At 38.8% G+C, this 27644-nt stretch overlaps 1 protein-coding gene across 11 annotated transcripts in view; it reads right to left on the bottom strand.

The window, feature by feature from the left end:
• Nucleotides 1-27644, bottom strand: part of TNRC6B (trinucleotide repeat containing 6B) — a 79157-nt gene that overhangs the window by 22929 nt on the left and 28584 nt on the right. For 9 of the 11 annotated variants that reach the window (XM_014963868.1, XM_014963867.1, XM_014963869.1 and 6 more), the window contains exons 2-9: nt 24509-24596; nt 20400-20421; nt 18358-18702; nt 10766-13093; nt 9355-9513; nt 5832-6013; nt 4499-4573; nt 3211-3256 (exon numbers count right to left, since the gene is read on the bottom strand). In XM_014963868.1, the coding sequence (XP_014819354.1) occupies nt 3211-3256; nt 4499-4573; nt 5832-6013; nt 9355-9513; nt 10766-13093; nt 18358-18702; nt 20400-20421; nt 24509-24596 (3245 nt within the window). The remainder of the gene's footprint in view (nt 1-3210; nt 3257-4498; nt 4574-5831; nt 6014-9354; nt 9514-10765; nt 13094-18357; nt 18703-20399; nt 20422-24508; nt 24597-27644) is intronic. The other 2 variants (XM_014963873.1, XM_014963878.1) reach the window with 1 other exon arrangement.

The following is a 27644-nucleotide window of genomic DNA, read 5'->3' as shown; positions in this document are numbered from 1 at the left end:
ATCCCCCATTAAGTAGGTCTCCCCCACCGCATGCATGTAGCTTAAAAAAAAAAAAAAAAAAAGAAGAATTCCATACAAACTACATTACCTAATGTGATCCTGTACTAGGAGGTCGGAGATAGAAAATGCTGTTGAGCAAAGTTACCTAAAATATTTGCAAGCGGGAGACTCAATGTGGTGAAAATACACACATCCAGCAGGGTAAACCAAATGGAAAAAAACACCATTTGAAACAAGTTTTCTGCTTGACTAAAACCATTTAATGATACTGGTTTTATACCTTTGCCATAAATTTGTATCATCTAAGCCTACTGAACAAGCACGTGCACTTAGATATGGAGGTTTTGCACCTGAATGCTAAACCAGGTTATGGCTTTGTAACATATTTACAATAGATAGCTGCATGAACTGCATTTGAATCAATAGAAATTGGAAATTAATTCCTGAGTCTTTACAAGTGATTTGAGGATTCAGTGATATGCAGAGGTTGCAACTAATACTTTAAGAAAAAAATAAAAAACAAAGATGGTTGTCAAACAGAGGGAAAGAAAAGATAAAAAATATTAAGTGGTTTTGATAAGCTGCTTACTGTAGCAAACTTCATGCCTCGGTACTTACATACTAGGAGAGAGTTCAGTGGAAAAAAGTTTTCAAAGTAAAACAAGCTATCCTTTGAAGGGATTTGATAGAAAAATAAAAAAGAAAAGAGGAAGTAGATCTGTTTCAGGCATGCTATTGAGTCATCTCTTTTCTGTCTTCAGCAGTAAATAGAAGTTTCACTCCAGCACCTTGCAATAAAGCAATACATTTTTCCAACAGGGAGACTGAGATCAACGTAGTAAGAATTACTTACTGACAACTGGACCTATTTCATGATGCATGATGACCAGAGTCAAGGTTCTCTGTGCATGCCGAAGTTTTCTTTGATACATGTGGCCTCTAAGCACAGATTTAACTCTTGAGATCAATGTGCGTTTATCCATTAACTGGGAAAATATCATGCTGTGAGTTACCCAGTTAAGAATCATGCTGGGAGTTACCTAGTTAGGAAAACCTGGTATATTGTAAGCCTGACTGCAAAACAGTTGAAGAACAAGCCTACCTCATAAGTAAGTCTAACTTTTAAAGTTTTGAAGTAGACGTAGGCTGAGCAAAACAGCTTATAGTCTTCCACAAGCAACAAGAGCAAACTGCTATGCAGAGAACAGAAAAGCTTCAGGAATTATCCATTAAATTCTTAGTCTTTGAAATGGAACACAAACTCTAACAAATGACTCTCCACCTAGGATCAAGAATCGCCACACTAAACTTGAAGAAGTGCAATGTATCAAGACTAAGTACGTAAGCTTTCTGCATCATTTCACAGGATATTCTGAGCATCAGCCATCTTTCCTCAGAAGGTCTGATGTTTTTAAGGTCCTTGAGAGCAGAAAATCCAAAAGCTTAATTTGGAGATAAAGAACTGAGAGCTATAATCAGTGTAATCCAGGCTACCATTCTCTTCATTTATATATTCTTAGATCTGTTCCTTAACAGCAGTATCTGAAGGCAGATGAACACTGAATCGAAGAACTGAGCATGCAAGAAGATGATTTATCTCCTAGAAGATCTTCAGAGAAGCATGATACAATCAGAACATGAATTCTAAAGACACTGTACGAGGCCAAAAGGGAAATATCCAAAAATTTTGTCACCTTCCCCACAACTGCACTGTGCTATATAAATGCACACTTTCACATCTCTTATTGGGATCCTTAACTATTCAGAGGAAGGAAGCAATTTTGGGAAAAATGAACCACTTAATCCTCCATGAAGTGTGATACATGTTTTAAGAATGCACTGGATGCTAAGCTAAGAGACACTGCAGCTACTGGATTGCCTGAGAGTACCAAATCTGGAATTGATAGTGGATGCAAGTAAGTCTTGACTATCACAACTCTACCTTTGGTACCAACAAAGATTAATGGATATTGCCAATAAAATAATTTTTCTGGTTGGGAAAATCCTGACTATAGCATCACGTGTGACATATCATCCTTTGCAATAACTACAGACCTCTCTGACTTATGACATTGTAACTGTGAGGAATCAGAGGCCTCTGTAACATTCCTAACAGTTACAGAAATAGAATTAACATGTCTTTCAAAAATTATTATCGGGTTTGTACAGTGTCAAAGTCCTTTAAGTGGACTAGAAGATCTGTCTTCATAGCCAGGGATATGAGGTGATCTTCCTGCTTCCATTCATTTTGAAGAGCCAAAACCAGAACAGAAGTAGTCACTAGAACATGAATGAAACCCTGTTCCATGTTGTCAGTATCAAAGACTATCCTGTACAAGTTTTTAGCCTTACTAAGCTCTCAAAGTCTTCATAAAGAATAAAATTAACAATTGGAACTGCAGATTTGGATCATCCATTTTTAATATATACCTTAGGAATCTTGTAGGGAAACTATCTCAAATGGCTGTTGATTTCAGAAACCTGTGGCATTTCTATTACAATACCATGATACTGAACATCCAGAGACAATATGGAGAAGAGAACACAAAACTGAATCTGATTTTAAGATTAAAAACACATTTCTTTGAGAGTTCACTACTTTGTTTGCCAAAGAAGAAAGTCATGACAAATTCAAAGCTGATTAAATGGGATTAATCCAAGTGGTAAATTCCAACACTCATTTAGGATAGTGTTTTCCACACAGTCCATCCCATTTAAGCTGTACAGTATTTGTGGTGAGGCTATCAAGAGTGAAAAATCTAATTCTACTGTATGGTAACTTCTAATAGCCTAAGGCAAGCAACTGAAGAAAATCAACAACAGAACACAGTCTTTTCCCCCACTTCACCTCTAGGGAACTGTGGTCAAAGAGCTAAAATACTTCTCCTCATCCACCACATTAAAAGGGATCTTCAACTTTCTTGAAACAGTAATACTGAATACAAACTACATGGATCGAATGGTCTTATAGGATGCCCCTTCCATTAAGTTATAGCTCCGTTCTGTACAGGTATACATCTCTATCTTGCATACGAGCATCAGGTGTGAAACTTTTCAAAGCCTACAGCCAAGATGCTATAAATCTATCTTTTTATTATGAGGTGTGCTAAAAGTAAGGATCAAGCCTTTCCAAAGCACAGCACATCATCCACATAAAAATACTACACGTGATCTCGTATTCCAAATACATTTAAATTAAATTATACGCACCTACAGACAAGTCCATCTTACTGCCTGGAATGTCCTCGGTTTGACTCTGGGGAAAAAAAAAAAAAAAGATAAAATTCAGTTCTGACTTCTATGAAATGCTGAGGAATGTTTCAGAAAGCAGCCCTTGATGATTAAAGGTGGAGTGAAGGAACAACGTGCTTGTGCCAATGAAAAAGTTTTATTTTACACTAAAATCAAATACAAGGATTCCCGATATCACACTGGACACCCCTCATCTCGACTCCCTAATGATGTATGTGGGAAGTTTACCCATACAAAACTAGACACATGAACACATGCAACAGAGAAAGATAGATGGACAGCTGCTCTGTGAAATGAACCTCTGTCCTCATGTTCCAGTGGTCGAGAGATGAAAGACTGAAAATAGTGGCCAAAACGATAGCTCATCCTCATGACCTGTCAAGTCACTGAAACTTGAAGTGTGCTGCCAAGTTATTCTTTAGTTGGCAGTGTGGTACAGGGTGTTCCCATAGCTTTCAGAAGCACCTACGGTCCAGCAGACTGAATTTGAGCTTAGCAGCCAACAGGCATTACAAACTAATCCTAGTCATGTCAGTGACAATTTGTGCAGCCCTGGGCTTCTCACAGAACCTCTGCATTATCACCTTTCACTAGCCTGTATTGCATACTATTCCTGCTTCACAGGAGGAATATTCTGTAAAATGTTTTACAAATTAATTAAATGTCTTTTCTTTACATGATGTGCCATCTATTTAGTTACTTCACTAATCAATCTTTAAGTACCGATTAATAACAAGCCTTTTTTGTTCTAAAAAGACCCCACTACACAGTATTTAAAATATAAATACCCAAGACAGACAGAGGATTGTGAATCTCCTTTTCTGATAGGTGGCTGAGATTCAGAATGAATAAATAGCTTTGGACTAATCACATATGGCTGACTTTAGTCAGGAGCTGAGGCCTTTACCTTGAGTGCTCTAAATGGCACATTATGAAAATAAAATAAAAACAAAGAAACAAACAACACCCCCAAATCCTATCATTGGCAAGGAAATTGCGATCTCAGAACAACAGCTGTCATAAAGTGAGTCTGAAGAGCCAAAGGAGGTTTTGGGGTTTTCTGAGAAGCCATTCTGACTAACAAGGAAGTGCTAAATATCCAGTTGTTACAGGCATTATAATCAACACGTCAGCATAGCAAATGCAGATAAGTAAGATGTTACACAGTAGAACAGCTTATCTTTTGGCTTATTTAAAGCTTACTGCTTTTTAAAGTTGGATTTTATACTTTAAAAAAATTACTTACTAGCAAGCCCATATTTGAAAACTGTTTGGATAAAGGGTTCATCCATGAATCACTATTTCCTCCTTTTAATGCGCACTGAAGAAAAAAAAAAACATAAAACTTATAAGCAACTTCTTAAATTCTGTTTTATTCTTGAGATGCACAAATATCAAATGAAAATCCTGCTATCAGAGAAAATAATCTCCTGAACAAGTTAGTTTAATTTTTTGCATGGTTGGAAACATTTACCAAATGCTTTGTTCTTCTTTTCCCTCAAAATTGTTCATTATTAGGTACACCAGACTGGATGAACACTTGCTGTGTAGAATGTTTATCACACCTCCGGTTTCATTCTGTAACCTGGAAAGCTTTGTGAATGTCATTTACTTTTTCCTCTGTTACAGTTTAATATATTCTTTAATCCATCATATATAGAGGTGGACTTCCTCCTTGGCTTTCTTCTCTTTGATATGGTTTCTCTTACCTGGGCACTGTGCTGACCTGGCTCTCAATTTGGCCTTACCATTATTTACAGGTGATCAAAACCAAAACCGAACACAGCTGTACAGAATTTTTTTTTAAGAGTTGCTTTGATGGTTAAAAAAACCCCCAACTTTAAGTAAGAAAGAAGTTCATGAACGTAATTTTGGCAAAATAGGAATTGTAAAACTCCATACCATGTCACAACAGTATTTCCACATCCTAGGAAGCTGCTCTGTACTTGCCTTTTGAGTTTTCCCTAGCTATGTGATTAGAAGTAGACAAAGCATAGTCTTTCTAATATTAATACAGTACCAAATATTACTGTATTAGAGAACTTTCATACAAAAAAACTTTAGAAAGCCATTTACTCAGGACTATAGCCAAGCTCCTTCTCCTGTTTGAGGCCGAAGGTCAGTAACAACAAACACAAGCCAAACAGTGAGTAGAAATAAGCTAAGTAGAATAAGCTAAGTCAAACAGTCAGTAGAAATAAGAAAGAAGTGCATGTGCCAAAGGGACTGTGGAATCCAAACTTTAGCAAGCTATGCAAGGAGAACAGCAGCAGCCTAACACTGAAAGATGTGTCAACAAGGGAAGAGCAATAGCCTTGGGATACTTATTGCTCAGTTTCACTTAGTAATGGCTCCGCAGCTTACATACCAAAAGAATTTGACACCTACTGGCAGATTTATTAGTCACAACAGGTGTAATACCTTAAAACAAATCCAGAAACCTCACATTTTTTACGCTGTTGTAACAAGCACCTTTCTAGCTGAATTCTTTTTAGAAGAACTACTATTATAATGCTGTAACACATCAGTCATACAGCTTTCAGACAACACAGTAGTTATGAATCATTCAAGGATTTTACCTTCATTTGTGTTGTTTTCTTTCCTCCTTGCCCCCAGCTTGTTGAGTTGTGGGAGGAACTGCTTCCCTGAGAGCCTGCTGTGTTCCAGACTCCTCCCTCCTCCTCCTCTTCCCAGCTGGAATGACGTGTTCCTGTCACTGGCCCATCACTTTCTCCCCAGCCATCTTGCATAGATTTAGAACCTTAAGAAAAAAAAAAAAAAAAAGCTCAAAAGCAGTCTACAATACTGTGCAGCTGGGGACTTGACACTGCAAGATTAGCTAAGATCATCAGAACCTCAAAGGAGTAAATAAAAAAAACAACCACACACTATAGACCTTAAAAAAAAAAAAAAAAAAAAAGGCTCAAAAGCAGTCTACAATACCGTGCAGCTGGGGACTTGACACTGCAAGATTAGCTAAGATCATCAGAACCTCAAAGGAGTAAATAAAAAAAACAACCACACACTTTAATGGCTGGAAATATGTGCATGAATCCCAAAACCCATGAGATTCAGTGGCATGCTAGCATGTCATGTTTTACAACTATTTTCAAGCAATGTCAAACACTTAAAGACATTAATAGCCACAGGGACCTCTTCTCTTATACAGGTAAAGAAAGACTTCCAGGATACTTAAAAACCACGCGTGGTTGGTTCTAGTTCAGGTAGTTTAGCAATTATTTTCTCTCTTCCTTCAAAACCATAACATTTCACAAAATTACAGAAACAAAGACCTTTAAGGAATAACAACTAAGCAGAATCTGAAGGAGAGCACCTGACATCGTACTCTGGTATACGTAACATCAAAAGCAGTTTAATGTGGAAAAAAACCAACCCTCTACTTGAATTTTTGTTCTTAACCAAGTCACTAAAAAGTCATTAGCAGTGCTGTTTAAGTAGAGATGCCGTTACCAGAAAGCTACAACCATTTCATGATATCAATTCAGACTAACGACTCTTCCCTGTTGGCTTCTTTTCTTGCTGTTACTCTCTAGCACCAGCTGTCAGGCAACTCAAAAATTCTAACCTCTATTGACAAGCCAACAAGAGCTCAAATCCTCATCTTGTTCACTGTCCAACTGTTCTCCTTCCTGCTGTAACTCTTCATTCTGCATATTTCTTCCCCAAGTACTTATCTCCTTTATAAAGGATTACCATCACCATCACATTTTTCATAACTAATTATTCAATTGCCTGGCTTTTGAGTGTGGAAATCAGGGATATGAATACTAATGCATGCAGCAGAAAATTTGAATATAAACAAAAAGCAGGAATCATAATTAGTATTTTAAGGGGAACTCTACCTTGATCATGCTGAAAATACGTACAACAGCATTTCCTGGCAGTTTAAGAGCTACCTTAAAATCAAAGATAAATACTAACTCAGATATTTCACAGGGAACATAACTTTTTAAAATATATTCATTTGTGTACCAAAATTGAGGACTGCTTAGGAAGGACACTGGTTCAAGTGCAAAAATATATCTCTTGACCCTTTAATCACGCTGCTTACACAAAAAAGGCTCCATTTAAGGATTATGAGTGCAGAGTCAAGAACTTAATCTGGAAATGTCATTTATGGGGTAGTCCCTGCAGCTTTAATTTATTTCCAGCCACACTGTTTAAATATAGTACTATGATCCTGGTTTTAACTACATGACCACAGATTATTTTTCTGCATTGACAGCTCTCAGGTATGAGATTCTTGAACACGAATCTGGACCGTGCTGTAAAGATGACTTAGTCTGTAGGATTCCTGCTTCATTTTCTGCATTTAAGTGAGGAGGCACAAACAGCTATAGTAAGTAAAGGAAACTTTCAAGATGAAGATGAAGTAATGATGTTACACAAAACTCAATTTATTTCTATATCTGCCAGAAAATTCCTATGCAATCCTGATAAAACTACATAAATATTTTCTTTTCTTTTGTTATTAGAACAGGTGGGTAATGTTCTATGTTTCCCTTCTTCATCTCTAAACTCCTGTTTTCTTTTCCAATCATTACTAGTCTGTTTCCTGTCCTTACCTTCAACCATAAGTTAAGCCTTTGCAGGCTCTTTGTCCCAATTTCTTCTTCCAACTTACTCAAGACATTAAGTATCTCCCTTTACTCCACTGAATAATGTAGCTTTTCTTCTTCATTGCTTCTAGGTGCCAATTAGAAAGGAGTTGAGAAAGTAGTCACAGAACAGAGGAGCATGAAGATCTCGGCCCTTACTACTGGTGACCTACTACACCAACTATAAATAGCCATAATGGGGAAAACTCCCTGTATTTTGCTCCTGTAGAGCTGGGGACAGTTTACGTACAAAATAATACATGTATGCTGCAGCTCTTTGGTTATTTCACAAATGAAAACCAGTTAGGACAAGCAAGTGACCACACATAGTCTTTAAAGACTGTATTAAGTATTAACAAATCCAAAGAATTTGCAGTGAAACATTAGCATTTCAGAGGCTCTTATTTTGGTGATATTTAAACCCATAAGAAGATGTTCTAATGTCAACACTAAGGAAGCAATGCTTTTTTCACTAGTTTTTCTCAAAAGTGGCCATACTATTTAATTGGAGCAGGAGGAAGGGAGAATGATCCAACAGCATACAATCTCTATAGACCATTTCATTCCAAATAATTACATGTTGCAAAAGCAACTTGTAACTGGCAACAGTTTTACAGTGGGCATCATCAGTCAAGTTCAGTAACAGTCATGTATTATCACTGTTTCCTACTGGAAACTCCACATCCAAATGTTATTGGCTTTGGCTATAACACTGCAACGTTGTATTAGCAGGTGATTGCTTTTGTTTGTTGTATTTTCCTTTAAAAGGGTGAAATAAAAAAATTCTACAAACAGCTTACATCAGCAGGAATAATTTCCACAAAAATAAAATTCTTGATACAGCAAAATATTTTTTTTAAAGTTTTCAACAACATCTCATTCATGAAGAACACAGCCCTAGGCAGGCAATATCCACAAAATAGTCATCCATTTAGGTTCGACCACAAAAGAAAGTTCAGTTCTTAAGAGTTACAATTTTCCACACTCATACAATAAAAAAATCCATTCAAAGGCAAGTTGCATTACCAAAGCATAGATTACCATGTAATGGCCTCCACAGTGAAATTTGTCCTTACTGTGCATTCCTTTTCCTGATGTGATCAGGAAAAGTGATTTATCTTGTTCCGAGTTTATATGCTAAGTAATGAGTGGGCAGCCAAAGGAGGAGACATTTTGAGGAAAAGACATATTTCCTCACTCAGATGCTCTAATGTCTTAACATGTCCACAAATTGGAGTTGCCCATTTAATTGTTCAGAATTTTTTTTCATTTAACTAGTTCAGAAATTTTTCCTTACCTTAAAAGACACAAGTTCCAGTCATCTATAAACAATCACTCATCCATCAAAATCTTACACATGACATTCAACATTGCTTCTAGGCCTTAGAAAAGAATTCCTCCGTGGGTGACCTATACCAAAAGGCCAAACACGAAAAAATCTCCAGGACTATTGCAAAGAAACTGGTATCTGGCCTATACTCACTAGATTTCATGGCATTCGGGGCGTTGGAAGGTGCATTCCCCCAGCCTGTTGTCGATCCTCCTGTATCATCTACTTCACCCCACCCAGGACTGGTTTCATTTGGCTCACCCCAGGCGGACGTACCATTATCTGGAGCAGGTGGAGTGCTTTTGCTCCAGACTGCACAAAGGAGAAAGAGTTTTCATTACAGACCATTTAGACAATGAACTATTTACTGCAGTGCAGCACCGCGTCATTAAGCTACTGCTTCATTCTTTTTGTTGAGGACTTTAGATTCTCAATAGAGTGGGTGCAACAGAATGGACAACTGTTCACATCAAACTTAAAGCAGGCACTGACCTCTAGGGATGAAAAAGAAGAGAATGCTACAATGAGGAATATTCTTCTCCCGGGTTCAACATGAACCCCACATCTAAGGCAGTCTTCCTACCTGGTGAACTTCTGTGATTAATTAAAAGCACCAGACTAACTCAGGGTTTTAATATAATGAAGAAAGAATAAGGACATATTTGAAGTACATATTAAAATAAAATAGTATTTTCTAAAGCATGTCCAAGTCAGACAAGAGGTTACATAACAATAACATCTCAATGTATTTCCAGGCTATATAGCTTTTTTTTCCTCCTTATTTCAAAGAAAAAAATATTTTGCTAAGTATTCTTTATCAAATGGCAAAACAAAATTGAGCAAAAAACACGATTTTTTTTAAATAAAAAGTGATTTAAAAAGCTTGATTTATAAAAAACGTGAAGAAAAGGCGGCTGAGGAGAGACCTTATCGCTTTCTAGAACTACCTGAAATGAGGTTGTAGTGAGGTGGGTGTTGGTCTCTTTTCCCAAGTTGCAGTGATAGGAAAAGAGGAAGCAGCCTCACATTGCACCAGGGGAGGTTCAGATTGGGTATAAGAAAAATTTCTTCACCAAAAACGGTTATAAGCATTGGAACAGGCTGCCCAGGGAAGTGTTTGAGTCACCATGCCTGGAGGTATTTAAAAGACAAGTAGATGTGGCACTTGGGGACATGGTTTAGTGGTAGACTTGGCAGTGTTAGGTTTGCATTTGGACTTGATCATCTTAAAAAGTTTTTTCCAGCTTAAATGATTGTGTAATTCTATAATTCAAATTATTCTTCAGAGCCCAGATTGAATATGCAAATTTGTTAGCTAACAAACATTCTCTTTTACTGGCAAGCTGACCAGTATTCCGATCACAGTTACTGAGGCACAAGCAGCAGAGGATCGATTGATTCAAATTTAAAAGACACTTTAATACAGCACCAAATATTCAAATAAGAAATTGGTTTTCTTTATGGAATAAAACTATTAGAAACTGGGGACTACGCAAGTATCTCTTACGCATTAAGGTTACATTCATATGTAGGAGCTTGCTGAAAAAAGGAACAAGAACAGTACCTGATGCTTGTGATTTGCTAGTCATTGGAGTAGGCAGGCTCTGCTCCCGTGGGGCCTGTCCTCCTTGTGAGTTCTTGTCCCACAGGTTCACATTCTTGTAATTATAACTGCTGGGATCTCCCCATGCTGAAGTGCCATCATCAATATCCATTTTTCGACTGATTGACTGTGGAGAAGGTTCTTCCCAGCCACTAGGCTCCTCCTCTTTGGGGGCAGCTGGCTGTGGTCCGCTGTTCCAGTTTGGGTTTGGAGGTCGCCCATTACTTGGAGTTTGGGGTGGTGGACCCCAGGAACCAGAAGACTCCTGCTGTTGCTGCTGGTGCTGCTGCTGCTGCTTGTTCCAGGAGTTGGGCTGTCGACCCGTCTCATTCCATGTTGAATTTCTTTTACAATCATCCCATCCACCCTTTGAAGCAGTATTTGTATTTGCACCATTACCCCAAGTTCCAATCTCATTTTGCCCACCTTCACCCCAACCAGACACTGGCTTGTTTCCTGCACTTTCCCAGTTACTGTTTTTTGTTTGGTCAACTTCCTCTCCCCAACCGTTCTTTCCAGAAGACCATCCTTGATTAGGCTGACGTCCACCCCACCCCTGATCCTTACTAGAGCTGTCGTTCCAAGAGGAAGATGATTTTTCTTCTGGTCTTCCTCCTCCCCAATTAGAAGAATTGGAGTTCTTATAGTCATTCCATCCTCCAGTATTTTTGGAGTCCTTCCACTCTGTTGGGGTTGAGAGCTCACCCCATCCAGACTTGATTTGATTGCTTTGGCTGGGTACATCGCCCCAGCCCCCTGAGTTCTTTGTCTGTGTGGTAGAGCTCTCCCACCCCTCAGTTCCTTTATCAGACTTCCCCTCGGACCGTGGCATCTCTTCAATATCCCATACGGTATCTTGCTTAATTTGAGTTTGGCCCCAGCCGGTGTTTGAAAGCACTCGGGGGTCCAAATCAGTCCTGCTCAGCAAAGTCTGCAAGACTGCCTGGCAATCGGGATGCGTAGGCCTATATGATCGGCGTCCAGAATTGTGACTGTCACTACTTCCTGCTTTGTGGTTGCTTCCAGTGCTTTGACCTCCAACCTCACTTCCCGCAGAGCTGGAAGATCTTCCCCAACAGGGAGCCTGGGAATTGCCTTGGTTTTCAGGAAGAGGGTGGCCTTTTTGATTGTCCCATGCTCCAGTGCTAGAATTTGGTTGGTTTGGACCACTCCATTCTCCAATCTTCAGTTCATCAGACCCAGACAGTTGTTTCCATTCTCCCTGAGAGACCCCAGATGTTAATTTGTTCCCTTCACCCCATTTGCTTTCATTTGCATGCTGAGGGCCAAAGTTCCAAGACCCACCACCCGTAGACCGGTTATTGTTATCCCAAGAATCATTTCTTGACCCATTAGGTTTTTGAACAGAAGCTCCTTTCCAGGAGTCCTCTCTATCCTTTCCATTGTTCCCATGGTTTCCAGAATTGCTCTGTCCAGAGACTGTGTCAGTTCCAGAAGACCCCCTAGCTGTACCCCAAGATCCAACACTCCCAGTCTTTCTTTCTCCAGTGCTTTGTGAAGGGGTGTCAGTGCTCCTGGAAGGGTTCCCCAAGCCCATTTCAAAGGGCATTCCCTTATTCTCCATAGGGTTTGGTGAACTTAAGTTCAAGGAGTTAGTGTTTCCATTTTTTGGTCCATCAGTGTTATGAATTTGAGCCTGTTCTCTGCCAGAGACAAAGTTAACACCCGCATTTTCCATCTTTGACTGCTGTTCCCTAGAGGTCTGACCTACTGTGCTAATCTGTGCATTGGAGCTACCACTATCAGATTCCAAAGTCCCTTTCCTAGAATTGCCCTCTTGAACCAGTGCCGGCCAAGCAGACGGGTTGCTATTTGGGTTAAAGTTGCTGAAGCCACAACTGGGACCAATTCTATCTTGTCCACTCAAGTTCCTCCAATTACCTAGTCCATTGTTACTCTCGGCAGCAGGGTTGGAAGATTGAACAGATTTAGCCTTGGGATCAGATTTCCAGGCCCCAAGATTACATTCATTTCCAGCGCTTCCAGACTGGCACTGGCTTCCTTTTCCTTTGTTACTAGTGGTGCTTCCTGGCAGAGCATTCTTCTCCAAGCCAGGGTTCGAGGCACTGTTGTTATCGGTGTTGTTTTCGGAAGAAGACTCAGCATCTTTGCTGGCAATACAAGGCCACTCTTCCATGTCAGACCCGTCTACAATCACCTTGTCCCAGATGTGAGTTGGGTTGGCGTTGGTGCCACTGTTGGAGGAGGCTCCAGGACCCCAAGTGGAATTTGCATAATTTGAAGCAGCAGCACCTCCAATTGCTGAATCTAAAAAAAAAACAACCCACACCCAAAAAAGGTCATTAATAATCAATATTATTTACAAGCACTGAACATCACATTTTTGACAATGCTGATTATTGTTTTAATTAATAAGAACACTTCTCTCGAATGTGTAACGACATTAGTTTTGAAGAACATCAGGCTGGAAAACACCACTGAAAAAAATTATTAAAAACATTAAACAAACTCCCCACAAGCATATTTGGGCATTTGAATTCACCATTGACTCACTACTACTGCTAACAGCCCAGCTTTAAGTTCAACATAATTATAACCCATTTAATGAACATTACTGATACTGGCTGTAGACTTTTCAAACATACATTTTAAATCATACTGGATAAAGAACAAGAATGTGTATGTGCAGACGTTCATACGCATGTGTGTATATACGCAGTCAGCTGTTGGTCTGCTGCTCAACCAAGCCAAAGCAACTACAACTTATTACAAATCAAAAGACAAAAGACGTCTAATGAATATATAAAACTGAAGAAGTCTGTCCTTCAGCTTCAAATATCTTATTCAAGTTGATTTTGCTACTAGCAATTTCTTTCAACCCTTTGCAAAACAAATAAAATTATTTCTAAAAGTTACTGTAAATTAAAAGAGCCAAAAGCTACACGACTTACAATTTCTATGTAGTAACGTGCAAGCTGTATTCAGTATTCAACTATCCCACATTTGTGTCACTTCTATATTTACCCTAGAAACTAGAAACCACAGCTTGTGGTTTTGCAAGCAGCTAAGCTGATCTCTCTGCCACTGGAGGGAGGCTAGTAAGAGATCTCACTTTTCCTTCTCTCTCACCAGCTCTACCTACTTCAAGTTCCTCAACTTTCACCTCTCATTTGTGACAGTTCAGATGGCAGTAAACCCCTTTAAATCAACTGTATTCACCAACTTGACACAAAACTGTCAATTTTTTTAATGTTAGTTTTTTGCTGACTTAGCACATTGCGCAGGGTAACCTGCAAGTTCAATGAGCTTTGGAGTCACAAAATTGGCAGGATGATCGACAATGAATAGGGCCCCTTTCCTTTGTCTGTGGTGAACTACTATCACGTCCTATGTGATACAACTTCACACAGACAAGATACTTGTATATACTTTTAAAGCAGACATAAATCACCACAGTACCACAACAGATTAAGCCTATTTCAGGGCTGGCAGCATGATGTCTGCATATATGTAGACATGTTATGATCATTAGTTTAAAACATCAGCCAAGATTCCCCTGCCATCCACCATAATTACCTCTGATCCCCTAAAAGTCCAATAGTGCCTCAGTGCTATTCTCTAAATAGGGTTCCACTCATTTTTCCTATGTATTTTTGATACCAAGGGACCCTGAATTACCCTCACCACAAATTCCCAGCGAAGAAGACTCTACCTTCTATAAAAACATGTCCCAAACATATTAGTTTTATTCAGTTATCCCACCCAGTTTAACTTACTTTGCAGAGGATAAAGTTCACAGTACCATCTGCATCAGTACTCATACCTGAATATATAGCTACCACCAATACTGGTTCATTTGACAGCTTCCATGAAAACATGGTATAATGACGCTAAGAAAGCGGATTCCTCCCCTCCCAAGTTCCTATGTTATACATTCAGAAGTGAAGCCCACAATTTCTGGCTGCTAATACTTCTAATAGAAGATGGAACGGATCAGCTTTCAGTACCTGTCTCAGGCTTCCAGCTCATTAGCTTAACCAATGACCATCCCACTGAATGCCTTTCATATCCTCCTTAATCAGGCATCAGCAGTAAAGATCCAGACATCACAGCAAGGTTAGAACTCTCTCGTAAGCTTTAAATACCGATGAACAAAAGTTTGTCTTCATCCATTAAACCCTAGTCACCAAGATCCAAAAGATCCAGCACTTCCCATGCACATTCTGTTCCTTCTGTTGCCTTAACGTGAAATGCAAACTTAACAATAGCAAGGAAGTGTGACTCTCTACTGATATTTATATCTGGCTATCTTCTTAGTACACCAAGTAACTTTTTTTTTTTCTCTTCCCAATTTAAAAATTTTCTGATTAGACTGATCACAGGAACAGCTTAAGCTGGACAGCCAAAGACAAGTTCAAAAGCCTGCAAGGTTGCCCTCCTTTGAACTTAGCAATGATTCAGCAAAGGAACGCTGCAGAGGCAGCTATGCACTGCGCGAGATGTTCACATTGGTGCGTGTGACGGAGCATTTCACATTTCATTTCTGTGAAGACATTCTAGGAATACTAAGATTGGGATGCTTGCTAACATAGCATACTAGGACACAAGTGAATGGACTGTTTTATAAAACCAGCCTTGCCTCCCCTTACTACATTTGACAGTGGCAACTAAATTTTGGCAGTGTATGATTTTTTTCTTAAGATAACACATAAGGACTTTCAGCTCTTAACAGACTCTTCATTAAAAACAAACATGCTGAAGAGAAACAAGTTTCTGATCTGACTAAAATGAAAGAAGTCACTAGCAAATTACTACTTTTAAGGATGAAAGTACGGAACTAAAACAAGTGGAAGTACTGAAATGGAGTCCTGAAATGAAGATGGAGTTTTGCGGTGAGAGATGGTGGTGACTGTCAGCCAGTACTGTCACCAATAAAATTTAAGCTTTGTTTTCTGAACTATTGGTTGGTTGACTGACTTAGTTGTTTAGCCCATAGGGAGGTTGCATCGTGGGAAGGTGTGGACAGATCAGGTGACCCAAACTGACCAACAGGGTATTCCACCCCATCTGCCATGTTCAGTGTAAAAGCTGAGGGGCCAAAGGGGCCAGGTGGGCTCCTCTTCAAGGACCCTTCTTCAATGAGTTTCTTTCTTCAATGACTGACATCTGAGGAGAACCCTGTCAGTTCGTCTACCTTCAATCCCCATGAGTAACTTCCGCAATCCAGTTCCCATTTCTTACTGAGTCTAGTCTGGACCTTTTCCAGTGCCATCTTCCTGGGAACTTGATACGGTTTTGTATATATTTATATATATTGTGTCTATTTCATTATTTCCTTTTTATTTTATTATTAATATTTCATTATGTAGTTTAGTTTTTTCTAAACTCATTAATCTCTTTATCTCTCTTCTTCCTCTCCTTGGAATGAGAGGTGGGGGAGAGCATCTGTCATCTTGCCATTGGCCCACCCAGCCTAAAACACAACATTTGGGAACCTGCTGTTATCTTCACATGGAATGAATTAACCACAGTATCAGCACATAAGCACCTGACAGAATTGGGCCCAATCAGAAATCCAATTTGTAAACAGCCAGGATCTCAGATGGGATTAATGATGTGTAAAACAGAGAGCAACACCAGCCTTCCATAAACACTTTGATGGAGCACCCTAAGTGACAGCCCCAGCCTTTCTCTTGTCTACCTGCTCATCCCTCTGGCACACCAATTCTCATATGTCAGCACAGATGTTCGCACTGATACTCAGTGAGCTGGACTGGTAAATCACCTAGACTGAAATTAGCTATAAAAAACAACCTGGGTTAATTTTAATCAAGTCAGCTCCCCAGCCCAGTTAACCATGCTTTGGTGCAGGAATTTGGATAGGATGAGGCAGGTCTGAAGAACCCTTATCTTTCTTGACAACGTTCATGACTTACATGAAAGCAACTAACCATTGGCATGAAGAGTTCCCACAATCAATAAATAAACTACAGAACATCGTAGTTGTTAACGCACCATTAAACTAAATGTAAAAACATGAGAATTCATAAAATCAAATTTCAGTCTCAGAAAAACAAGTAGTATGTGCCAGATTAAGGACACAGAACTTAAGGAGCTTCTAAAATGCTTTAGAATGGTCCTCATATAGAATAGCCAATAGCAATAAAAAATGCTGTTCATGGGAAATTTTGAAAACTTCTAGAATGCTTCACTACCATAAAGTCTCCATTGTCAGTCTACTATGATAACTGTGAATGTTTATCAGTGATGATATAACACTAATATTTTCTATATAGTTGAAAGACTTTGAGGTGGGTTTTTCTTCTTCATCTTTCAGGTGTTTTATCAGCCATCTCTAAGAGATCTGTTTTTAAACTGATTAGCAAAAACTTTGCCATTGTAGTTTGAAATTCACTCCCCCACCCTTATTAAACAGGGAACATGAAAGACAACAAGATAAACAATCTGTCAAACAGGGATTTGCTACAAAGGAATTAAAGTACTGAAACCACAAAGCAAATGGAATTATTCATTTTCCCAGAATCATTTTTAATAAAGGCGTCCATCCCATCTAGCTTACTTGATTCTGGAGTTCCAAGTCACCTCTGTTTTTTCTTCTGAACCATGGAGTACTATAAAAAGTTTATGCTCTCCAAGACTGGTAAAAAAAACGCCCTCCCATTATTCTGGCATGGTTTTCAAATGCAAATTTAGACACAGTGGTATAGTTATTTTCGTCTTTTGACTTTAAAGCATTTATTATTTATTTTTTAAACACCGTTTTTGTTATAACTGAAGTTGTCCTTGACTTCTCATATCACTTAAGTTTTTCTTTAGAAGGCAGATGTCCAGTGGAATTTTGTTTCTTCTACTATGGTAACTTAAGAAGGGAATATTACAGTTACTGCAATTCCCCAAGGGTCTAAAAAATTCAGGAGCAGTCATAATTTCCCCATGCTGATGAAACACTTAATCATAAAATCAATTTATCTTCTGAAATTCAAAGTGAACAGAAGAGCAAACACAGGACAGTCACCACTTATATAAAAAGGCTAGTCTAAGGAGAAAAAGAACATTATTACTAAAAAAAAAAAAGTCAGGAGCAAAAGGAACATCTTTTTCATCCAGATGAGAAGCAACAGACATCTGTCATTTGCAGATCCAGTATCTACATGTCGGTTTTATCAGATCTTATAATAAAGTGACAAGATAGGAAATTCATGCTAAAGAAACTTAAAGAGCTACTAAGAACTACTTGATGACAACTCTAAAATGCTGTTTACACATGCAGTGTTTACCTTGCTGCAGTCTTAAAAGCATTACAGCATCTGATTCAAACCACCCAAAAATATTTAAAAGAAATTAACCCTCTTTTTTTGTTCCATCTAGTATTAAACATTGCCTCCATTGCTGCTAATAGCAAAAGAAAAGTCTATACACTAAAATAGCGGATGTAAGCTCTCCAAATGCAATCTGAATGTTATTACATGACGTGCTTATGCAAAATTTTAGCGATCCCTTTTCTGCCACGCACACACACATGTTCATTTAGTAGCATTATTATCACTTGCCTGTTGCAGTCCCACTGTCGCTCTGCAGCAGTGCTCCTGTCACTGGTTGTGCGTTGTTTGGGTTTGCTCCTGGTGCTGTTGGGGGAGGAGGCCCTGCTCCACCCCCAAGGAGCATACAGGATGGCGGAGGGGGCTGCCCACGTTTCAGTAACACTTTGTGGTCCTGCTGGCAACGGAATCGCGGCGGCACCTCCCGAGGCATGTAGCGGGCGGCGCTTGGCGGTTGTCCGTTCGGCACTGCCACCCTTTTGGCATTGTTGCCACCATTGACTGGTGGCGATGGAGAGTTGCCAATTGGGCTGGCAGCCACTGGTTGGCTTAAACTTGGTTTCGTCACTTCGGGCACTGAAAAACAGGATGAACGAAAAATCAGAAATTTTTCCACTTAAACCCGCGTTAGCTACAAGAATTCACTGCTACTCTTTCCTTTTACCATTTCAATCTTCTCTGAAATACCGCGCAACTTCAACTTTACTGAAGAACAATTTAATTAAAGAATCAGGAATAAGCAGTAATGGCAAACCTCTTGTTTCCATGTGCAACCTGTACCCCAGGATGAAACTGCCCTCTCAAGTATTTAGCTCTAAGCCCCAAATTTCTTGGCAACGTGAGTTTGGCTAAGAATACCACCTTGGGCAATGAGTCATTTTAAAATATGAGCAGTCAAATATAACTGGTTTCCATCCCCGGGCTCTGTTCCCTGATCTCCAACTGGTTTTTGGATGGCTATATCACCCTTATGGGAGATCAGAAATCAGATCCCAAGTTTTCACCTGCTTATTAGGCTACATAGCCACTGCCAAAACAAACAAAAAGAGGGGGGAAAAAAACCGAACTCTCCTCTTGGATTCAGAGTTAACAAATCTGAGTTCTCTATACCACACTTAAGGCAGGCAGTAATAGTTGACTCCCACCCAAAAGGCAGTCCTACATATAATGTTTGTATTAGGCTTGCCTAAAGTTTCCTAGCTGGTCACCAGGTGCCCCTATAAGCAAGGACAAGCTGCTTCTGAGGGCTATTATGCATTGGAGAACAGGAAAACAACAAACAAATCCTCAGGGAGCTAACACCATCATAAAACTTGCTTAAGAGACTCTAAGACTTATAACCCCTTACTCATATTCTCCATGTGCTTTTTTGAAATAGAGAAAAAGAAATTCCTAGCCAGGTACCTAGAAGGTGTAATTGCTAAGACATCAGACTCCAAAAGGCATGGAAAAATTAATACATCTACTCTAACCTCTGTTGGAAGATTAATACAAGAAAGGGATGTTTAGAAACCCCTTCCCAGCAAAGTGAACATAATCAGTAAAAAACCCCAAACTTTTAAAACTTTTAAAAACTTTTCCTCTTACAAATGTGAGATCAAGTGAGTCTTTCTTTGGCAACATGAAAGCATTATTCCTCACATTTTATTTTCATAAGGGTTTTCCAATTTCTCTATATAGGCTTCATTGCCCCAAACCCCCAAAAAAGGTAAAGTTAGCTGTTACTATCTTAGTTTTCTTCTGTGAATAACAGCAACTCCTCACCAAATTTTTAAAAAACTGACACAAGTCAAGATTAAACACATTTTTAGATCAGCTTAATAAGCTTAACTTTCAAGATGCTCACTCATCAGTCCTGCCTTATCCACTGGACTTCTAGATGCCTGAATCTCTCTTAAGTTTCTCAAAAACAAGTCATTTTCACTCATTTTGATACCTCACCATAAGCAGTGCTTTCCCTGACTTCCATTCCGTAAGTGACTTCAGTTTTTGGTTAGTTGCCTTAAACCTTTGCAAAACAGAAAACTAAATATTTCAGCTAACCTATTTTATCCACAATTCTCATTCCTTCTCCAAGTACTTTCACGCTGACAACAACATGAATAGTTTTAGGTTCTCCATTTTAATCACCTCAGCGTTTATTTCTTCTGAAGAGACATCTTTAGTATTTCATCATGATTTATACTTCCCCTTCCTTTTGCAACAGTTTTGATCAAGATCCGAGTCTTGGCTCAAGTCAATAAAAAATACCCGTTAGGTTCAAAAATTCTTACCTTTGGTTTTTTGATCTGTGACCTGCAAATTAAGAACAAGAATGTAAATAGAGTTTTAAGAACCTCAAAACAAACGTTGAACAGGCTGCACTAAATCACAATCTTAATTTATTAGCACAAGAACAGTATTTGTTGTTGCATAAAAATAATCAGCTAATGAACTACAAGTCTGAACAGTATTCCTAGTTATACAAATCAAATTTTCAAAAATACTACAGCTCCTGTAATGCCTTTCCCTGATGCAAACAGAAGTCCCTAGCAGAAACAGCAATTACTTCACTCATGATGATTTTTAGTCACCCCCCCTCCTAATCCCACACATGGGACTTCCAAAGCACAAATAAACACGTGCTATAGCACTACAGCTCTTCCAGATTTTGGAGCTGAAGCATTACAGTTAAAGTATAATAAATACTTCCTTCTACATGAGTATCCTTACAGCAGACTGTTGGGGCTACCAACAGAATTCCTACAGGAAGAACCATAGGTGAGAGAAACAGCCTGTTTCTCTGCCATCTTTCCTATTTCACCTTTTGCATGACATCTCTTCCAAGGAGAAGAAATCCTAAACCTTACTGGATTCACTGCCACAATTACAAAAAGGACCAGAAATACCCATAAAGCACCAGACTTCAAAATTTCTTGAACACAATGAGAAGTTGATTACTGACATGAGCCATCACGCTGGCCAACGTACTCAATATGTGGTTTTGCTGTACTTCAACATTCTTTCAGCATAACAAATTTCAAGCTACTGTAGAGACAAACATACCACGGGTATATTCTCTGGAATCATGTGTATTGTAGCATGTTTTGAACCTGTCGATCATGAGTTCCACTACACAATAATGGAAAAATCCTAAAGATCATCATGTGTTAGGTTCGATGACACCTATTCTTGAAAGAAATTGCTGAGCTAGTCCATAATTCTGGAAAGCACACCGTGACAGTATAGAATAATGAAAGCACAAGTAAAAAGCAGTTTACTGTTTAAACCAACCAAGCCAGAACTCCTTTGTATGGTAAAGAATAAAAAGACAAACTGCACTGAATTGCTATGGCACCATTTACTTTGCAAAGATGAATGCTGCAATACGCAAGTGAAACATTCACTATAATAAAAAAAAAAAATCTTAAGCATTTAAACTACACAGAATTATGTGATCCAAAAGTCTTCGTGACACTAAAAATGCACCTGTACCAAAACTGAATCTGAACCAAGCCAGATGACAATTTTCACTTCGCTTATGAAAAAATCTCACATGCGTCAAATTACATTGTCTTCTGTAACACAATAAAAAATTCTGTTAATCACTTAAGTGACTCTGATGCTTCACTACTAAAGGAAAAGGAAGAGGGTAAAAGAATTACTCATGAATCCAATCTGGTAACACCGACAGGTTTTCCTATGGTCATCAATAAACACGTTCAGTAAATGAGCAACTTGCCTACTTGGAAAAATCCCATTTTATCAAATTTTTAAAGAGTTCTACATGATAACCACAGTTTGCTTTAGGAAAAAACAAAATTATTTCTGCCTATACTGCTTCTCTCCTATGAGATCTGGTTTTGTGATTTATTTTTTTTTCAAGTCTAGAATACAAAAGCTAAGAAAATGTGTCAATCTCAGATTTACAGTTTTTATCTTTCTGTGGGCGGCCTATAAGCATTGGCAGGGCAGGAGCAGCTACAGTGAATGGGAAGGTGGAGTCAAACAGCCTTCTGACAAGCTACCAAACAGCCCCTGGGACACCAACCACAGGAATTTAGTCTGAATTCACTTTGCATAACCTCAGCTGAAGTGATTTTTTGGTTTTGTTTTTCATTTTTTTTAAGTTTCAGAAAATGCAGACAGAAACAACTGTTTCATGTTAAACAAACTCTGTCTGAAAAAGGCACCCCCAAATCACTACTGTTTATTTGGTGAACACCACCACAGTCACTAAGAACAAACACACACATTCATGCTCTTTTCATTTGGTTGCCTGCTTTACTATTCCTAGATATCTCCAAGTATTACTGTTCAGTTTGGTCTCTAGGAGATTAGCTTTTGTGTTTACCCTTCCCAAGATTTTGGCAAAATATCATAACATTCAATCATACTGAATAACTTAGTAGGTGAGGGACCACACAGGAAAGCTGGCAAATCTCCTTTGTATTCAAAGCACCGATTCCTCAGTAAATACTCACAGCACCGTTATCAAGACAATCAGTACAATCTTTTCAAATTTCTCTCCTATCGTTGATTATCAGCATATAATCCTCAAATCACTAGTCATTATTTACCAGGGTCTGCTTTTCCTGGTTCCTACTTGAACATTAAAACAGTAGCAACACTGAGGCAAAAAGACAGTAAAGAAACATTCCGTAGCTACTGATCTTTTGCAGTATTACTGAGGATGTATCAACACAATGGCTGGATAAAGACAACGGAAATATACCAGTTTATCTGCACCTAATTTAAACTGACAGACTCCAGTTGGTGAAAGAGCCAGATTTTAAAAGCCAGGTTTTTAGGACGAGAGGAAATGGCCTCAGGTGGGATATTAGGGAAAGTTTCTTTACTGGAAGGGTTGTCAAGCATTGGAACAGGCTGCCCAGGGAGGTCGTAGAGTCAACATCCCTGGAGGTATTTAAAAGACTTGTAGATGTGGCACTTAGGGACATGGTTTAGTGGTAGACTTGGCAGTGTTAGGTTTGCGTTTGGACTTGATCATCTTGAAGGTTTTTTTCCAACCCAAATGATTCTGCGATTCTAAAGACCCCAGATAAGCCAAAATTCAACTGAAAACAGTGCTGGCTGTTCACAGTGGAAACCTACAGAATCTGACATAAGGTAACATCTGATCTTTCATAGGATCTGTTGTTACTGAACCAACTGAAAAACAGGGACTACAAAGGAAGTAAAGCCTTCCGCTCTCAGTTGCACATAATCATTGAGGTAGGAAGGGACACAGCCTCTGCAGATCTAGTCCACAGTTCCCACCTCTGTTCCCCACTCACCCTCAGGGGTCTCCCCAGTTCAAAGAAGTCATCAAAAACAGATTGCATAGGGCTGAACCTGGTTTTGAGCATCTCTAAAGATGGAGGCACCACACCCTCTCTGGGAAACCTGTTTCAGTGGTTGCCCAGTCACACACATGCACAAAAAAACCTGTCTTTTTATGATCAATTGGAATTTCCCGCATTTCAACTCATGCACAATGCCTTGTGCCTTGTCACTGGGCACCACTGAGAAGAGCCTACCTCCACCTTCTCTCCTCCCTCCCACAAGGTATTTATATACACAGATTGGTAAAATCCCTCTGAGCTGTCTCTCCTCCAGGCTGAACAGTCCCAGCTCTCTCAGCCTCTCCTCATTTGTCAGATACTCCAGCCCCTTAATCATCTTATGGGTCTTTTGCTGGACCCACTCCAGAATTGTTACGTGGGAAGCCCAGAACCAGGCAGAAAGGATTTTAACAGTAAAATGCATGGATAAAGCTGTGAGAGACTCAAGTTCACACATCACGTTAACTCCTAGAACAATCTAGTAGATTTTCAGCAAAACAGAGAGCATTTAATGTATCAATTGTTCAAACCCATTTTCTGAGCAAAACCAATTTTCAGACTCAGCTCAGACTCAAACTGATACACTTCAGCAAAAGTGCTATTTGCTACAGAAAACGTAAAACCTAAGTGACACTTAAAAAAAATAAAGCAAACCTTCAGCAGTAAATATTTCATATAAACTACCTTTAAGACTTTCCCCAAAAAAGTATCTTTTTGCTCTAGAAAATATTTAGTCAATTTTACTGCAAGAATCTCCCCAGCAGCATATCCACTGCCAAAAACCTCAAAACAGCAGGAGTTGCATAGATCAAGACAGCCCATATTCAGTAACTTAACTTTAATACTTCATATCAAAAACTACTTTTACTTCACATGACACACTAAGGAGAATAAATGTTTAAGTTAAACACTTAAGTTTCAGAAAAATTATGCAAAAAATAGTCTTTAATGAAGCATCACTCTAAACAATCAAGGTTTTAAGCTCAAATACATCTTGCTACCCCCAATACTATTTTTATGTTCCAGTTGGATAAAAGAATTCAAATACCATATTGTACCTTCTGAGCAGATTCCTTCTTTTTCTTATCCTCTTTCTTCCTTTTCTTGTCTTCCATTAACTGTTCTTCCCTTTCTTGCTCCTTCTCTCTGCCAAAACATGAAAAACAATGGTGTGAGCACAATCAAGTTGAGAAGAGCCAAACGTACTATGTCCCTTTTACCCCCCCAAAGAAAGGAAGTCAAGATACAAGATCCTTCTTATCATCATACTTCATTTGCATTTGAGTATTTCAGTTTAAATGATACAAGAAAAGCACCTTCTAGCTCAGTGTGACCACGATCACTCCACTTGCTGCACAAAAGAAAATTCCTTTATTCAGATAAGGTCTCTTATGTAGTACCCTGTATAAATTAACTACATGCCTGATATTAGAAAATATCTTCAAGACATTTTAGCCAAAGCACCCTTTTAATTGGGTTGTGCTATTATTTAATGAACAGCCTCATGAATCTTTTCATATGGTAAAAAAAGAGAAGTTGTAATTTAATATAAGATGGTTTGGTCTGATACAACATTTATCTTCACAAGGGGAAGAGATTATTCTATTGCCTATAGCTATGTCACTTGTAAGAGACTAGAAGTGTCACATCAAATCAAAACCATCATTTATTATACAAATCACTAATTTAATTTCTAGCCTATTGTACCCACCCACAGATTTTTTGTGATGAAACTTGTAATATAAATTACTTTCCAGGGAATCTATTTTTTCCACAAGAACATTCTTTCAAAAAAGGGAGAAAAATATGTGCAGCTGCTATTGTTGTCAAGCTATCATCCTGTTGCTATGTTTTGTACCAAATATGAAACCAGAAAATGGTTAATTTACTGCATATATGCTATTGGCTGAGCTGTTTCTATGGTGAATCACATTTTCATTAACCAATTCCCTTCACCTCCTTAAAAGTAAATTTAAGACCAAGTTTTCAGCTCACTTACAGTAATTACAGTAATTTCTTTTTTTAGGGAAAGATTAAGACAAAGACAATTAATAAAAAAAGATGGATCTGACCAATGAGAGGGAGAGACCAGAGATGTGTACTTTACAAATGGGAAACAACCAACATAACAAGATTTCATTATAATAAAAAACCCCAGCAGCTTTGTAAAAGGAACTTGAACTTACAATAGTACTGAACTATTTCTCTCATTAAGGCACAAATCAAGGCTCTTTTTTGACCACAGTTTAAAAAGCTTAGAGCTGGCTTTGCTGTTGCATCACTCAAGACTTCTCTTCCATTGCATTTACATGGCACAGGTAATATTTTTGTTTGCATTTTCACTAGATACTACCAAGCCAGTGTACAAAGAGACATTTACATAACTTATCAATTTCTACAAAAATATTTTGAGATGTTATGTGTCAACACCTTCCCGATTGAGGACTTCAAAGAGCTGTCTTAAAGAGAAAAGGTTCTATGGACAGTGATAAAATGTCTTCCTGGTTTCCTAAAGTTAGACTCTCCTCCTTCATGGATGGAGAAAATGGGTAAGGGCAAGATGAGCCCTTAGTAACAACATCCTGAGATTATTACCAAATGCAATTCATACATAACGGCAAGTTCAGTCTGCATTGAACAAAGTTTGAGGCAAGCATTTCACATCACTGTCTATTATTGCTTAAGCCAGGTAAGTTCTTGCTCTTATCTGTTCACTATAAAACGTCAAAGCACGCTTCCCAGCCCTAAACTCCAGCATGGAAAAGCCCTGCATGTTCTTCAGTCCTACTAACAGCACAAGATGTGAAGCACTGGGAAGGTTAGTATACACCACATTGTCTGTCATGGCTCCGAGACAAAATTTTCCGTTTTCTTTGAGCCACAGATTGCAAGCAATATGAAAAAGCTCTCCAGTGACACCCTTACTGTAACTTAAACTCAAATAATGTTTACTACTTCTGTACTGTCAAGCAATGTGTGCCTTTTGGGCCGTAGTGCCAGTTACAAGTAGCCTACTTCCAAAAAACTTTCTTGCAGCAGGCATTAGTTTAAGAGCTGTCTTAAAAGAGCTGCTGAAAAAGGGCAGGATCAAAATACAAAATGACTTCCAGTAACTGCCTGGCACACAGACAGACTTCTACTTAAAAGCACCTTTCTTAGTTTTGAGAGCAGAAGAGCGAGGAATGGAAAAGAATGAGAAAAAGGTCATATTCACAACCAAAGCTGAAGTTACGGCTTACAACGACATTTAGCACTAATAATAAAAGAAGCCAAGGACAGAAGATCCACAGCCCGAGAGTAAACGCCTGGTTATGGTCATCTGTCTTTGTGGCAAGTTCAGGACAAGAAATTGGTGCTGCTCCTGCCTTGTTTTCAGACATACACGGACAAACATTTGTGGCACTACGGCTGTGAAGAAGTTTTGTTTTGCACGATGTCCTCCCCTTTTTCTGCTCTCTTAGTAGAGATGCGCATTTAATATTCCATTGGGCACATCACCAACAACTACGATATAGCAGCAATCAATATTTAGTAGTTTAGGCTTCAATTCATGTAAGCACACACCTAAGTTCTACTCAGGTGGAAGGGATCTATCTGAACACTTGGGCTGCATCACACACAGAAGACCATAAAGATCTTGACAAAGCATAACTACAACCTCACAAACATGTAGGAAATAGGAAGTTCTACTCTCCAAATGAGAGAGGAGGAACTGATGACACACCAACAATGTACCACTATATTGAAAGCTCACTGAATTGAGGGGGTGAGAGGGTGGAAATAACTCATTGCCATTTTGGGTATCACCTTTGCCATCTTCCCACTTTTACTCTTTGATGCATTTCACTAATATTTGAAGTTTTATGATCAATGGTTTCCCTTTCCAGTTGTAGGAAGAAACTTGTTAAACACTGCAAGTTAAGTTCGTGTTAAGTGTTCTAATAAAATTAACATAAACAAAGCCTTCATGTACCTCATCGACTCATTCAGAAGGCAACGCTGCCTATTAACCTTCTCTGATTAGCTACAAGATAATTCTTCCTGGCCTGGTCGAGGAAACTGGGGCGGGGGGGTATCTATCATGTACATTCCAGCAACCAGCTGCTTACATTGACAAGATTAACACAGGAGAAAATCCATCAACTCCAAAAGAGTGAATTTAGAGTAATACAATGGGGTGTGGTTCCGGTTTTT

The sequence above is a fragment of the Calidris pugnax genome, unplaced genomic scaffold, assembly GCF_001431845.1.
Source record: "Calidris pugnax isolate Ruff unplaced genomic scaffold, ASM143184v1 scaffold44, whole genome shotgun sequence".
Lineage (NCBI taxonomy): Eukaryota > Metazoa > Chordata > Aves > Charadriiformes > Scolopacidae > Calidris > Calidris pugnax.
The sequence above is the reverse complement of the archived record's forward strand: the minus strand, read 5'-3'. Positions and strand labels throughout refer to the sequence as shown.